At 43.3% G+C, this 14,563-nt stretch overlaps 1 protein-coding gene across 1 annotated transcript in view; it reads right to left on the minus strand.

Annotated features, from left to right (window-relative positions):
• Nucleotides 1–14,563, minus strand: part of TYRO3 (TYRO3 protein tyrosine kinase) — a gene marked incomplete at both ends in the record, with an annotated part of 40,210 nt that overhangs the window by 7,205 nt on the left and 18,442 nt on the right. The window contains 8 exons of the mRNA XM_080345518.1: nucleotides 395–487; nucleotides 2,194–2,274; nucleotides 4,504–4,599; nucleotides 5,648–5,748; nucleotides 6,576–6,705; nucleotides 10,925–11,069; nucleotides 12,345–12,487; nucleotides 12,979–13,156. Of these exons, the coding sequence (XP_080201644.1) occupies nucleotides 395–487; nucleotides 2,194–2,274; nucleotides 4,504–4,599; nucleotides 5,648–5,748; nucleotides 6,576–6,705; nucleotides 10,925–11,069; nucleotides 12,345–12,487; nucleotides 12,979–13,156 (967 nt within the window). The remainder of the gene's footprint in view (nucleotides 1–394; nucleotides 488–2,193; nucleotides 2,275–4,503; nucleotides 4,600–5,647; nucleotides 5,749–6,575; nucleotides 6,706–10,924; nucleotides 11,070–12,344; nucleotides 12,488–12,978; nucleotides 13,157–14,563) is intronic.

Here is a 14,563-nt window from a genome sequence, read left to right on the forward strand (position 1 = left end):
ATGTTTTGCTTCTTACCCAGTATTTCAGAAAGGCACAATCTCCCTCCCCTCTATTTGCCTACCAACCCACCTGTCCACATTCCACAGCAGTTCAGACATTTCTCAGACAGACAGACTCTCTCTGTAGTATTTGCAAGAACTAAAGAAGTGGCTTAAATAGGAGATGCTCATTGCCAGTGTGTGAGGGCATGCATTGTGAGCACTTACACACATTCCAGCTCCCTCTAGGCCTAGGAAGGAGCAATGCTGATACATGCAAGGACTCCAGGCAGCACAGAGGTGACTGCACTGGCAGTGCTGTTGGACAGCAGTGGGGGTGAGGACGCGAGGCTGTGTGGGACTGTGCATGACCGGGAGGTGCTCTGTGGCACCACAAGAAGCAGTGCTGGCTTACCAATCAGTTTAGTGACATGTGGGTGGTCAAACTCCTTCATACATGCAGCTTCTCGAAGGAACTCCTCAATGTCAGTCGAGGTGAAGATGTCCGCTGGGAAAAAAAGCGACTGTAAGTTTTCCTCCTTTGTGGGTGGCTACAAGGGACTTTACAGATAACGATCATCAGAAGCTTGTTCTTTGTGGCACAGCACATCCTCTCAGACCTAGAGCTAGATGAGCCAGTTTACAGCAAAGCAGAGCCTGATGCTTTCTCTGGGGCTGGGCGGCAGTAAGCACACATCAGGGACATCTGGTAAATTGATTCTTGGCAGAGTAAAGACGTCCTGATTAGCAGCTCTCTTCTTAGGAATAACTTGTCTTGGAAGTCATGGAAAACGTGTGTGTGTGTGTTACAGATGTAAGACTTAATTAGCTAAAAGGACCTAAACTACAATGTTGGAGAGAGGAAATGTCACATAAAATTAAAGAGCCCCTGGAGCCCCTGGCTGGCACAGTGGACCCCAAGTCAACTCTGATGAGGGTGGCATGAAAGATCAATACTTTTACGTCTGTCGGCATGATTGAGTCTTCTAAGGTACTAGAGCTAAGATTTCCTAAATAACCACACTACTGGAGAACTTGGAACATATTCAGCAGTGACACACATCAGCGTAAATTTGCAATAAATCATTTCTCACTGCTATTACTCCAGATTTATGGAAGTGTATCAACATAATCAAGAATTAGCCCAGTGGATTGCTTCCCCCACTGCTGCTGCTGAATTTAGCAGGAGTCCTCCAGTCCTGCTGCAAGATCAGACTTAGACCCGTGAGGGAACACTCACATTATCTGCTTTAGGTAAGTAATTTAAGCATGATTCAGAAGACAAAAGCAGGTTCCCTTTTTACAGTCAACAGAGAAAGGAAGGTGCCTCTGGAGGGTGACAGAGTTCCCGTTAGATGCCTGAAGGCAGACAATCTGACTTGCACAAAACGGCTTGCAAACTGATTATTGTTGAAATTGGAGAAAATTATGGAACTTACACTAATGTTAGTACAAACTGGTATTCCGTGGCAGTCAGGCTCAGCTCCAGAGATAAACAAATGTGACTCTGCTTTAAGTCAATCACAGTTAATTTTTGCCTTACAGGCAACATGGGTGAAATAACATAGGTTAACAGATATCTATCCATATACACACAAGCATACCTGCACATGCTTGATTTGGCTTATACCTACCTATTAATTGCTTTTCTTGTTACAGACCTCTGCCTGATTAATGCGTTGTCCTTGTTATGCACACTCACCAAATGACAAATCAGCAGGGAGTTAAGACTACTTGCTCAAATATACCTGATGGAGATGAGTTAGCTATCACTGCATTCAGCCCAAACACTCTTCTCTTTATCTAGGATATATGCTTGGAGGAATACAGTCTTTCACTGCTGAATTACTAGGGCAAAGCAGACCTGTCTGAGCCGTCTATGCCACATGATGTAGTGCTGTGCTGAATCAAGAAACTGAATGAGATCCTCTATACACAGACGCTGTAGCTATGACTTGGTTTTGGTTACACTCACGACATGCTAGGTGCTATACAAGCAACTAAGATGGTACAGATCCTTACTTGAAGAGCTTCCACTACAAAAAGACTGACACAAAAAGGATTGGAGACAACATGGGTAAAGCAGCTGAGTAGGAAGCTCAGAGAGGAGTAAAGAGCGACAGGGGACGTTTGCTGCAGAAAACAACAGATAGCGTTTAATCTTTCCAAGCTCTCATCTCTTTAAGTACTTCAGGTAGCCCTGCTTCCACTTACCTTTCAGCATCTTCACTGCCACTTTCTGGAAAGAGCCATCATCTAACTTCAGTAGTGCCTCTCGAACTGACCCAAACTCCCCTGTGAAATGACCAGAGCACGCAGTGAGGAAACAGCTTCTTGTGAAGAAAGTATGATTCACAGCAGGTTCACTCCAGGGGTCACTGACAAAAAAAGCTGAATAACCATAAGAAATGCAGCTACCAGCTTCATTTTTCATTCTGCAAGTTCCAGCCAGCAGCTTTCAGCATATGTGTGCCTAGAAGAGGCAGTACTACCAGTAGACAGGGGCTACCGTGCTAGCAGTCCAGAAGGCAAGGGAAAACAAGAGGGAAAGAAAGCAATCCTCCACCAGACTGATCATGCAGAGTCAGAGTACGAGCTGGGATCCCAGGCAGACATTTCTGGGGAAGCCATATGGGGGATGAGGCTGAGAGAGGCTCTGGTCAGAGAGAAGGCTGTTAGCTGCTAGGGAGTGGATGGATTGGCTGAAGAAGCTCTCAGGGCTGACACCCACCAGAGCTGAGTAACAGTGCCAGGACAACCATTTAAGACACAATCAGGCCTTATCTCTCAAAACTCAGTGAATGGCTTCTATAAAATCACAGCTGACCAGAAAAAACATAGAAGCCTACTTGTGTGTACGTGATATGCTAATTCATGGGAGGAAGTGTTTACCCTGCTGTGCTCTCTAAGGGAGATAAGAGGAAATGCAACTGGCCAAACCCTCTTCAAATTATCTTAGCCTGAAGTGTTTTTATACCACAGTGTAACAGCCTCTTTGCATTAGATCTGGCTCTAGATTTCCTCTCCCTGTTTTTGTCACTGCTTAACTCACCCCAAATGCATTGGTATGAGGAACTTGAACATGAGCAGTGGATCTGACCACAAAAGAGAAAAATGGGAAGGAGGAAAGGCATTTTGTGCTGCTTCTGTATTATGGAGCTGTTGCTCAGTTGCAGAGTCAGCAGAGCCCAAGATAATATAATCATGCCATCTTATAACCTCTGTGCTGAGTGTAGGGTTGGTGAAATGGGGCTGACAACATCAAAACAGATCCTGCCAGCTACCATCCTCCCAGCAAGGCCATGCCCAGGGGCCACAATGCAGCCCATTTCCAGTTTTTACGTGTCACGGGGACAGCTCAGAAGGGTTGAAGCCAGGATCCCAGAAACTGCCCAAGAGCTGACACTCACAAAAGCTGACACAGCTGTTTAATTACTTAGCATTGTTAAAGCCCTCTGAGATCTCTTCTGCAGGAAGGTCATCCTCTTGCTCTGAATGAAATGCATTTGTTCTGGGAGGGATGGAGGGGGAAGAATGTTCCCAGTGGGAAAGGGTCAAAGAAAACTGCAATAGAATTAGTCTTATAAAGAAAAGGGAAGCCAAACACTTGAGCTTCCTTTTGCTTATGACCCCTGACTTATGTTCCACTCTTAGTTACAGGCTTTATTATTATATGTTTTCACTTAATTCTACAGATCCTCTTCAGCCTGAGAAGTAGGAAGGATGATTCAATGGTTAGCGCACTGGCCTACCATTTGGGAAATTAAATTCAAAACAAACTTTTCACAAAGAGTTTCTGGGGCAATCTTTTAGCTAAAGTTAAGTGAGAAGCATCCCCACCTTTACTGGGGCCATCCCTTCTGACCTGAAATCCTCAGAGTAATGCTAGGAGCACCTGTGTGGGAGATCCAGTGGGATATCTACAGTCAGAAGAGCTCCTAAGGACCTACCTGAACTACTGTAGATAAATGTCAGCAAAATCCAGTACCTGTTACAAATGTGCCTCTAGAAGAGTCCAAACTAAAATCTGGAGTCAAGCCACCCCAGATGTTGAGAATTAACTGAATCAACTTTCTTTTTGAGGAGTTGGAATGTTTGAGGTAGATCATATCTGTCTCTGCATTGTCTCAGTTAAATACTTAACACATGCTTATGTAAATGGAAGGAATTCCATAGCACCACTTTGTTAGTAAAAAGAGAAGTTTAATTGAATATTCCTTTATTTAAATCTCTGAAAGAAATTCGCACACCAGTGAATCAATAGTACTTTGGAAACCTGAGCATAGACTGCAGTGCATGACTCTGTAGAGCCATATTATATGAAAGGCTTAGCAAATATCCTCTTAGTTATGCTAAACCTTTGAAATGTTTTATCCCAGCAGAAGGGCAAGTTCCATTTAAATTGCCAACCACAAGCAGAAGGAGAGAAAACAGGCTGCTCATAATTGCATTTCCCTGTTCAACAGTAAAGATAGCACAAGTGGGACTTTCAGTGTAAAGCCTTATCGAGTTTTTTGCTCTTACCCTTGCCCAGCATTCTTCCCAAAGTGAACTGCTGTTCCTGGATTAGAACATCTTTGAGTTTTGTCTTCAGCTCATCACTGATGCCTACACTCTCCACTGAAAAACAAACAAACCCCAAAAAAACCAACAAAGAGTCAAATAAGGGATACTTAAATATTCTTTCACAACACCAAGAATCACCTTTTCTAATCTGAAACTCAAATCCAATTCCCATACTGTAAACAGGGAAACCTGAAAAAGACAGAGGTTCCTTTCTAGCCTCACCACAGACAAGAAGCCAATAACTTTCAATCACAAGAAAATGTACCTACAGTATTGAAAGGGAGAGGGTATGATAACACCACCCTTAAACACACCAAGAGCAACAGGAATACAGAATTACTGTAGATAATGCTGAGAAGACAAAATATCTAATCAGAAGGGACAGACAATGGTTCATACAGCTTCATGTAAGTTGATAGAGCTGCACCAGTTTTCAATGACTGGCTCTCAGACTATTTTAAGTACAGTAGAAGTCCCACGGTGCCTGGCCGAGAGGGTAACACAATGTCCAAGAGTTTATGGTCACTTGATTTAATGGAGAGGCCTCTAAACCCAGGGGAGCAAAGTCAAAGATAGCTGGAGCACCACCCAAACCCAGCCATGCAGTGCTGCTCCAGAGAGCCGTGCCCTTGCTGAACCAGGAGACAGAAATGGATCCTCTTAATGCTGGCCACTTGTGGGACTCAGTTTCCTGTTGGAGATGTTACTAATTCCTGGCCTCCCAACACTGAACAATTGGTTCGTGCTTGTAGCACAACTCAGTACACTGAGTTTAAAGCATACTGCTAATATTGCTTAGCCATATTTATCTCACTGTTGCATAACACTACAGTTGAAGGAGTCCCTGTAGTGTGAAACTGGGCCAGGGGAGTGACAAATTTATGCCTTGCACTAATACACACAGTGACTGCAGCTGTAATTAGCAAGTGCTATGTAACCGGTATGGCAACAGCAGTTCTGGCCTTTCACCTCTACCACCCACAGTGTCTAAGCCTACTTGTACATTAGCTCATGTTCTTATTCCAAAAACATCAGTTCCAGTGAAGATGAAGAGGGAGCACGGTACACACGTGAACACAGCTTCTCAGGCAATTTTACTCACGTGTTGCTTCAATGAGCTCTGGGCCTTCCCTGTTGAAAGACCTGGCAGCTCTGAAGTGGACTGCTGGATCCCCTCTGCCAACCACACTGCCAAAGGCATGGCTAGAAGGTAGAAAAGACACACAAGGCCATGATTACATGGGCCATTCACTTCTAAAAGGGTGTGCTGAACAGTATGGACAATTTCTCATGCCTTGACATATAAATACTACAGACTGTTTTGTAAAAGAGAGTGTAGCTGGAGAGGAGGAATGATGGGTGCTGAAAAACCTAGAGGGGGTTGGAGCCTTCTGAAAGAGGGGAATGACTTGTCATGAGTGCCTGGGAGAAGCTACAGATTGGGGCAGGTTGCAAAGAATCACATAAACAGAGATGCTGCTATGAGAAGGAGGTCTGGGAGATTCTGAAAAGAATAGGAAACGTGCTTGCAGCAGGGAGCAACACAAATCCAAGGGTCAGAGGTGATGGAAAGGAGACTTTCCTAGGGATCCAGAGGGTTCTGGGCAGTCAGGAAGTTACAAGCAGCTGCTAGACTGAAAACCAGCACAGGAGAAAGGGCCCAGCCCACAGGAACACAGAAAATTATTCACCTGTGGGTTTTTTCTCTTTGAATCTCTTAAGCAGCGGCACTGAGAACTTATACAACCACATTGATCTAGTTTATATTTTCATATCCTAATAAAGCCCAGATATTGACATAGCATTTTTTTCTACTAGATTTTTTGTGTTCTCATTTTGAAGAAAAGGTAAAGCACTTTCCTGCTAGTCTCTAATACAGGGTCACCCATGAAATTGTGAAAAACAGTTATTCAAAGAAAGTGCCAAAAGTAATCAAGCCACAATGCTTTTTGAAAAATAATTGAGCCAGAAATCACACTGGAGGAGAAAGCAATGATATCTCTAACCAGCACAAGGAGAACTTCTCTTACCCAAAACGAGTTTCCTTTCTTCTTTTTCGAAGGAGAATAAGAGCCAGGGCAACAGCAGTGACCAGAGCTGTGAGAATGCCCAGTGCCACAGGAACCCAGGATGTCCCATAAGGAGGTTGCCTTTGGCTACCTAGATGATGGAGAAAACACCAGTCAGGAAACAGAAAACTGTCAAAGGTAAACAGGCCATAGTGGGATATTTCTTCTGTTTGCTTTCAAATGGAAAAGCCATGCTGCTGGATCTGGTATACACAGTGGATCATTGTACACTGGAATTTGGCATAATCAGCTACTCAGTCATCAGAAAAACAAGCTGTTTCACATGGCAAATGCAGAGCAGATACGTCCAGTTATCAGAAGCTATTCTTAGTTTTGAGCCTCAAGAAAGTCAAAGGTGCTGCTCCAGATTATACTACTTTACACGAGCTCATGATCTGGGGTGCTGTAAACGGGAGTCTCAAGACAAAAAGGTTGCTTAATATGAGCACTTTCTGTGCAGATTTCACATTGCCCTGCTTAAGGAAACCAGCAGAACTTTGACCAGGCTACACAGTGCTGCCTGAATGCCAACTTGATAGCATTTTGAAAGACAATAGAGAAAGACAATTGCCTCATGGCAATCTGCTTGAAAATATTTACATTTCCCCCCTCATCCCTCTCACAAGGAGAAGCACCGGTACTTAGTATTGGCTGTAACTTCCCTGTGTTGTTGGTTCGTTGTAACTTCTCAATGTCTCTCTACTAAAAAAAAAAAGGTGAATTTTAAAAAACACCCTGTGAGACAAGAAATAAGTTAACCAGCATGCAGGTTCCAATTCCTGTCTAACATTTGCTCCCAAAATATGTATACTTTGGACTACAAACTGTCTACAGAAGAAATGGAGATTATGCCAATCTGATTAAACTGCCAGAGAGGAAGATAAGCAATATGGTGATGAATAAAAGAATATTATCTATGCTTGGCAAACAACAGATAAATTAATCCAGTTCCCTGAGAGATTTCTTCTCCAAATACAATTACTAAAGCTTAAACGTGAACTTGAATGGGTTTATTAAAATCTAGGATAGCCCTCATACCTCTAAAATGTTTAAGAGCAAACAAGGACAGGTAACAGGTCCTCCTAAGCACTTTCTTCATCTTCATGCTCCCCTGCTCACCTTCAGTAGTTGACTGTGCTTTACCAGAAGCTAAGGAAGAATCATCTTTGGTGATACAAATAATCCTGTTATGTTATATGTCGTGAGAGTATAAGTAAGCCTGTCCTTAAAAGAGATATTAGGTTAATGGGCTGAGATTTGGATGAACCTCTGCACAGATGTATGTGAAAAGGAGTCAGACACCCTGACTGGCAGAGCCCTGGCAGGTAAAAGAAGGCTTCTAGGGCTTGAATACTAGTTACTTTGTTGAGCTTTATCACCCAAGTTTTTAAAGAAACAATAGTCTAATAAACAGAGCTTTAGGAAAGAGAATTCTGGACCATTGAAGGAGCAGACTGGTACTTCTTCACTTCAAACAATTATCAGAGCTTTAGCGCCTATTTTCTTATCTCCTTCTGTGACTCACATATTCTTTTCCCACCCAGAAGGCTTTATAGGCTCTGCAGTTTTATGATACTCCCTCCTGCTGCACCTTTTGACCTGGCCTTCAAGGCTGCTTATGAGGAGGGAGAGGGATCAGAAACAGAAGTGGAACGAAAATAAAATGAAAGGTAACTACAACTGGCTCCACAATTGCCAAGCCAATCACTTGGGCTGTTCCTGCCAAACAATCAAGGTAGAAACAATTAACAGCACTGATGTAAAAGGTCCTTTCTGATAGCTACCGATAAGGTTTCCTTCTCCCTAGGGTGAGGCAAACCTCTCTCAGTCTATTTTTCTAGTCTCTGTCTGCTAGCTGGCCTGGTGAGACAGCAGGGATTTAGGGCACCTTCTGGGGGCTGTCTCCAAAAGGAGAATGGATCAAAACAAACCAAAATTATCGTCCCTTTTCCTAAACTGCTAGGAATCAGGGGCACAGTTTATAACAAATAGGTCAGAAATAGAAATTAACACTGAAGTTCACTGCTTCTCCTCCTCTGCCCCACAGTGCATTGCTTCCCACTCATGCCACAGAGCTAGAGAGGATGGCTGCAGTGCAAGTGAAGAATGGGTTGCCTGTCCTCCCCCAGCTCTTTTTCTCTCCCATCTCCTGTACCCCACTTTTTCAACTGGCATAGGCTTTAACACTGCACAAGGCAGAGGGAAGACAGTACTATTATATGAGCTTAAATGAGTATTTAGAAGTCACTGATGATGACAGAACCCCTTTTATTCGTGTAGCAGGTTTTATATCAAAAAGGTATGCAAAGAATGTAATCCAAGAGTCTTCTCCTGCATAAGATCACAAAGATTAGAGACACGAAAAAGCTATTAGAACAGTCTGTTCCCCCTCTGCAATGAAAGAGCAAGATTTCTATTGAGAATGTTTCTGAAAATATTAAAACCATCCTTGTTAATAGCGCGCAAGATCTCTGCATAAGCAGGGTGGAGCTCCCACCAGCTTTGCTGTGATGACAAATACGACTTAAAAGTTTATGCAAGCTTAGTCATCCTTACTGCCGCACTGGGAGCTGGTCAGAAACCACCCCTGGCATTTCTCACATAAAGTAACCAGTGCCAGTTTGCTATTTTAGGAAAGGAAGCGACTTATATTTTCTACCAGGCCTGAAACAAAACTGCAGTCTTTCTGCAGCTCCAATGTTCAAGGCCTGTCAGTGTTTCCACAGCGAACCTTTATTTCCAGCCTGTTATGCTTGTGAAGAAGTATGTGTGCTTTCAGACAGCATTTGGCCAAAATAAGCATCGCTCCTGATGCTACTTTTTTGAAGTGGTTTGTAAATAAAAACAAGCAAACATGTTGTGCTTTCAGGATTATCCCATTCCAGCTCCCTGTAAAATGTAAACCCTATACATTCCCCGGGGCTTCTTGCCAGTTCTGGCCATTTTCCAAATGGATCTTCTAGTCCTTTCAGGTACTCTTGTCTGTTTTGGATGCCACAGAAAATAAATGAGCAAAAAAAAGGGGAAAAAAATTGATGGAGCAAACACTCAACCTCCAGTAGAGTCAGCTCGGGACCCCTGTACCCCTTCACTCTGCTCTAAATAATTTGAGCCTGTGTGCTCACATGTAACCATCAGTACTGACTTCATCACAAGAACTGGGTTTCAAAGGGCCTTTCTGAGTAACAGGCACATTAAAACCCACATTAGATGCATTACTGCAAGTAAGGCTACAGGTCTCCCCTGGTTGCTCTGCCTCTATCTCCCACCCCCTGCTTGCCTGGGAACCCCACTCTAGATTCCCCCTGCTATTCCTAAGTGCGGAGGGATCAGGAGGGATCAATGTTCATGTGATTCCTCAAAAGACACGTGGGTCAGGCAGATAGCAGCAGCAGATGGGTCAGCACCAGAGATTAGAGACTGCTGTCCCATCCTTCCATGGGCACCAGGAACAAAACCTCAGGAGATTGTGGTATTTTTGCACAATCACACCTCTCTGACTTCTTATCAACAATCCCTATTTTTATGCTGAACATCTTCCTCTTAGTTGTTTTACAGTTTCCTTGACAAGCAGCATTCTTCTCTCCCTTCTACCCATCTCCCCATATAACACCCTGCCCTGTTGCATGGCCTGACTCCTACTTCCCACTCACTGTGAAATACAAGCAGTGAGCAAAGGAGTGCAGATGAGCTAACTGCCCTTTAGCACGAGGAATGCACTCCACACATGCATGTTCTTTGCTCTCAAGAAACCTTTCCACATGGTACAGCTTCTGTACTGTCATCTCCTCTTCTACCCACAGCTCAGCTTTTCCATGAAAAGAGCTAGACTGGTTTAATGTAAACACATTCAGTAAAATAATTACAAAACTCCATGTGGCCATGGTTTATACGAGGCTCAACTGAAACTAGTCATGAATGGCTTCAAATTATATCAAAGAAGAGAACCTATGTTAGAGGAGTTTTCTGTCATATGTACTCTTGTAAATGTGCATTTAGGCTTAAGCCTAAATGAAGGACTTCAAACCTTCCTTTGCACCTTTTCTGTTGTGCCTCTTCTTGCCCTGCTCTGCACTAAGCACAGCAAAATCCCATTAAAGAAGACACTGTAGTGGCCAGAAGCTGTTTTTTTTATACCAGCTCTTTAAATATTATTTAATTTCTACTCTGCTTGATGAAGTCTGCTGTTGTATAAAGCTACGTGGCTCAGTCAGCTGTAAGCACTGAAAGGAGAAGAGTCAGAGAGAACCAGTAGTCCCAGCACTTGCGACTTTTTTCCCAAAACTGAAGGGACAGCTGTGGACACTCACCCATGACCTCCCGGGCTTCAAGCAGGAAGAGGTCACTCCAGGGCCCGCACCCTGCAGAGTTCAGCACACACACCCTGATGATCAGGTCTTTGAGAGGATTCCATGTGGTGAGATTAGCTTTTGTATCCTGCACAATCATCTCCCCCTGGGAGAAAACAGCAACAAAATGTCAGCTTTCTTAAAGGGAATCTAGTCTAAGATTTCACTTTTAAAACGAAACCAAAGCATTACTCTGAACTTCAGTGGTTCTATAAAAAGGCTTGGGAGTTGAGACTTCAGGGTCCTAGTCCCAGTTAGGCTGTCATCTTGGTTTTCTCTTCTCAAGAATTGCTAATAGCTTCCTAGGGCATGGGGAAGATGTGAGGTTTCATATTTTCCTCCTTTGAGGTCCTTCCATGAAAGTTGCCATAGAATTTTTTTTTTCCTGCTATGAAAAGATACACCTCCTTCTTGTGGTATAAACACAAAGATGTGCTAACAACAGCCAAGGGAGGAGTCTGTCTGTTTCAACTTGTTGATCAAACTCCAAATGGCTTCTGAATTTAATGGCAAGTTTCAATTAGGATGGCAAGGCCAACATATTTTCAGCAATTTTGTGGATCTTCTTCATACAAATCATCTGCAGTAAACCCATGAAGATTTGGCTGTCACCACTGACACAATGTAAATTCAATGGGATCTCAAGATATTATCATTCAAAGGCAATGACGCTGACCTAGTACAAAATGGGTCATGCAAAAAAGGAAATAAGTCTTTTCCATCTACCTGTCTATTATTACAGGCTTGTTCACCATTAATAAGCACCAGCTAAACACATATTAAGAAGTGAGAAACCATAAGAAATGCTCTGAACTTCAAAGGCAGATAGATACCTGGGAAAGGTCAATGCTGAAGAACAAATGAAAAGCCTTCTACCTTGACAGGGTCCTTTCAACTCCCTACATATTGTAAATGAAATTAAATGATGAACAGCCTCCTTTCTGTATTTACAGTATAACTCATTCACTTGTTAAATATACTTTTGCTGCTAGGATTTGAAAAGCCAAGTCCCAGTCACAGGAGGGAAAAAGCCCAGATCCTGCACTGAGCTGCTCTTGCAAGAGCACTGGAAAGAGGCAGAGACAAACTGAATTCTCTCTATGCTGTCCTTGTTGCACAAGGAATGGCAGAGAGCTTGTCTGTCCACAGACATTCAAGTGAAGGAATTCTGAAAAAGCAAGGAAGGGAGAAATGGGCCTAAATCCCGAGGCCAAATGTGGAGCTGTGGCAAAGCAGATTAGATCCCCTTACACAAAAGCAATGCCAGCAATCTAGTCCCCTGGTATGGACAAGGAATGAGGGACCCTAACGCCCAGAAAATTTAATATGAGCATTTTCCAACTCTGCGTCAAATGGCTCAGCTCCCTTTTCAATCTGTTACCTGAGTTACATTATCCTGAATCCATTCCAGCCTGTATCCCAGGACATTTTCTTTCAGCACGTCTGGAGCCACACCTTCCCACTCCAAAATCAGACCAGGATCTCTTTGGATAACATGGATATTTTGTGGGGTGCTGCTTGGAGCTGAAAGCGGAGAACAGAACACAATAACTCTGTGCAGGAAAATAAAGCACTATCCATACTGAAAATGGCTGAAGAGACAGTTTCACTCTCTTTCCTTGTATCAGCCAGAAGAGAGAATGTGAAGAGAGAGAAGAACTTCTGCAAGCCACCAGCACTATGTTTACTTCAAGTGCAGAAGATAAGGCCGGTCAGTGCCTCTTGTCTCTTTGCGAGACCCCAAGAATCTCAGAGAGCCAATGGGACATATGCCCAGCATGCAGAAGCTCATGGCTGGATCAGCTTGTGTATCACACATCATTGCTGTGAACCACATTTGACTGCACATTATTATTTTATCTTAGGTGTTAGGAGGCCCTTAGAGTGGACAAGCAACCTGACAGTATCACATTTCCTGCACTTCAGAATTAGCAAGGAGAAGTTCAATGAAGTTCATCATCATCTCTTTTTCAGATTCAGATATGCTTTCCTGTTCTCATCTGCTGTTTACTTACCAAGCTCCAGGGTCTGGAAATAAACCCTGTCGGTGAACGGGGAGCTGCCCATCTCATTGCTGCACTGCACACGAACACTGTAGTTGGTGGAATGCTTCAGGCCTTGCACAACGTAAGCAAAGGGGGGCACTGGGGTGACTTCAGTGGAGACCTCCTGGCTGTCTGTTGACTCAGCTACCTGTGCCAAGGGTGAAACAGAGAAGACTGTTACCCTAAGCTTTATGACTAACAGGTCCAGAGGGATAAAAGTTCTGTTAATGGTTAGTTTAGGAATGTGTAAGAATAGATATGGTACCAGTGCTGTTTATAATATGGAAAAGGGAGTTGTCAAACTAAGAATCATGAGCCATGCCTTAATTTGGTTTAAGTGACATCACTCTCCTAACTCTGGCAGTACAACAATTTTCCACCAGCTGAAAATTTGGTTCCACATTTTAAAACATTTTCTTACTTATATTACAAATTCTACAGTTTATTATTATTTCCTTTAAAGAACATCAAATGTGCATGTTGCTTTGAGTGCTAGCAGCTCGCTTCTGAGGCTTGTCTAAATTTGGGCAATGAGAACTGGTAGATTAACTTCCCTGTTGCCCAGTGTCACCTTTTTCTCAACTCTTTTTTCAGAAGTTTGTATATTTTCAGTTTTGTAGTGGATTAAAGACATGGTAGATACTGGTGGTTTGGTTCAACTAAACTGTTTCAAATTTAAACTGAAAAGAAACTTTTTACCACTCCTGCAACTGTTACCCACCTCCCACCCCCAGCCCAATCTGAACTCCAAGCAACATGAATGTTAATTTAAATCTGATAGCACTGTGCGCCTTTAATGAAAAGACAGATTCAATGTTCCTGCTTTGCACTGACAATAGCAGGAATCACTGCATAGCTCCCAAGCTCAGCCTATCTTTCTTATGGAATGCATCTGAAATAGCAAAGCTGGGAGTACTGACAAAAAAAAACCAACACTCATGTGGACTTTGTATTCTTTATATAGCAGTCTTTCTCCCTTTCTCCCTGCCCTTCTGCTCATTCTCATGCACACTTCTGGCTCACTGATTTATTTGGCTAATAAAAAGGAAGGATCTCAAGCTTCCTTAACAGAAAAGCATATTGTTGTCATTATCAGTGTCATCCAAAGCAGGCAAAAAACAAGCAGACCTTTGTGTAAAACCCTGTCAGTTTGATGATATGTTTCTGCTCAACAGTCTGAAGAGTCTGGGCTCTTACATCCACCCCATTTATGCCCTGGAACATGGCTTGTGTTAACAGTGAGTAAACACGGTGAGTCTCTACGCTGTCCCAGAAGCAAACCCGCCTGCATGAACACAGTGCTCTTGGGGCACCCGCTGCACTTCCTGAGTGCCAGAAAACCACAGCCAAGTTTCAATTCCCCCTTCTCTTTCTGGGAGGCTCCGACCAGAAGTGCAATCATGGGGAGCTGCAGCATGTGCGTTTTCACATGGAAATATGGGTCAATGTCTCTCACAAAAACTCTCAGCGTGGGAGATGGAGGAAGCACGGCTTTCTGTCACTAGAGGCTTATTGCCAAGTTACCCTGCTCCCTGACCAAAACACAGGAACTTCG

This window comes from Nesoenas mayeri (genome assembly GCF_963082525.1).
Source record: "Nesoenas mayeri genome assembly, chromosome: 5".
NCBI classification, from domain to species: Eukaryota; Metazoa; Chordata; class Aves; order Columbiformes; family Columbidae; genus Nesoenas; species Nesoenas mayeri.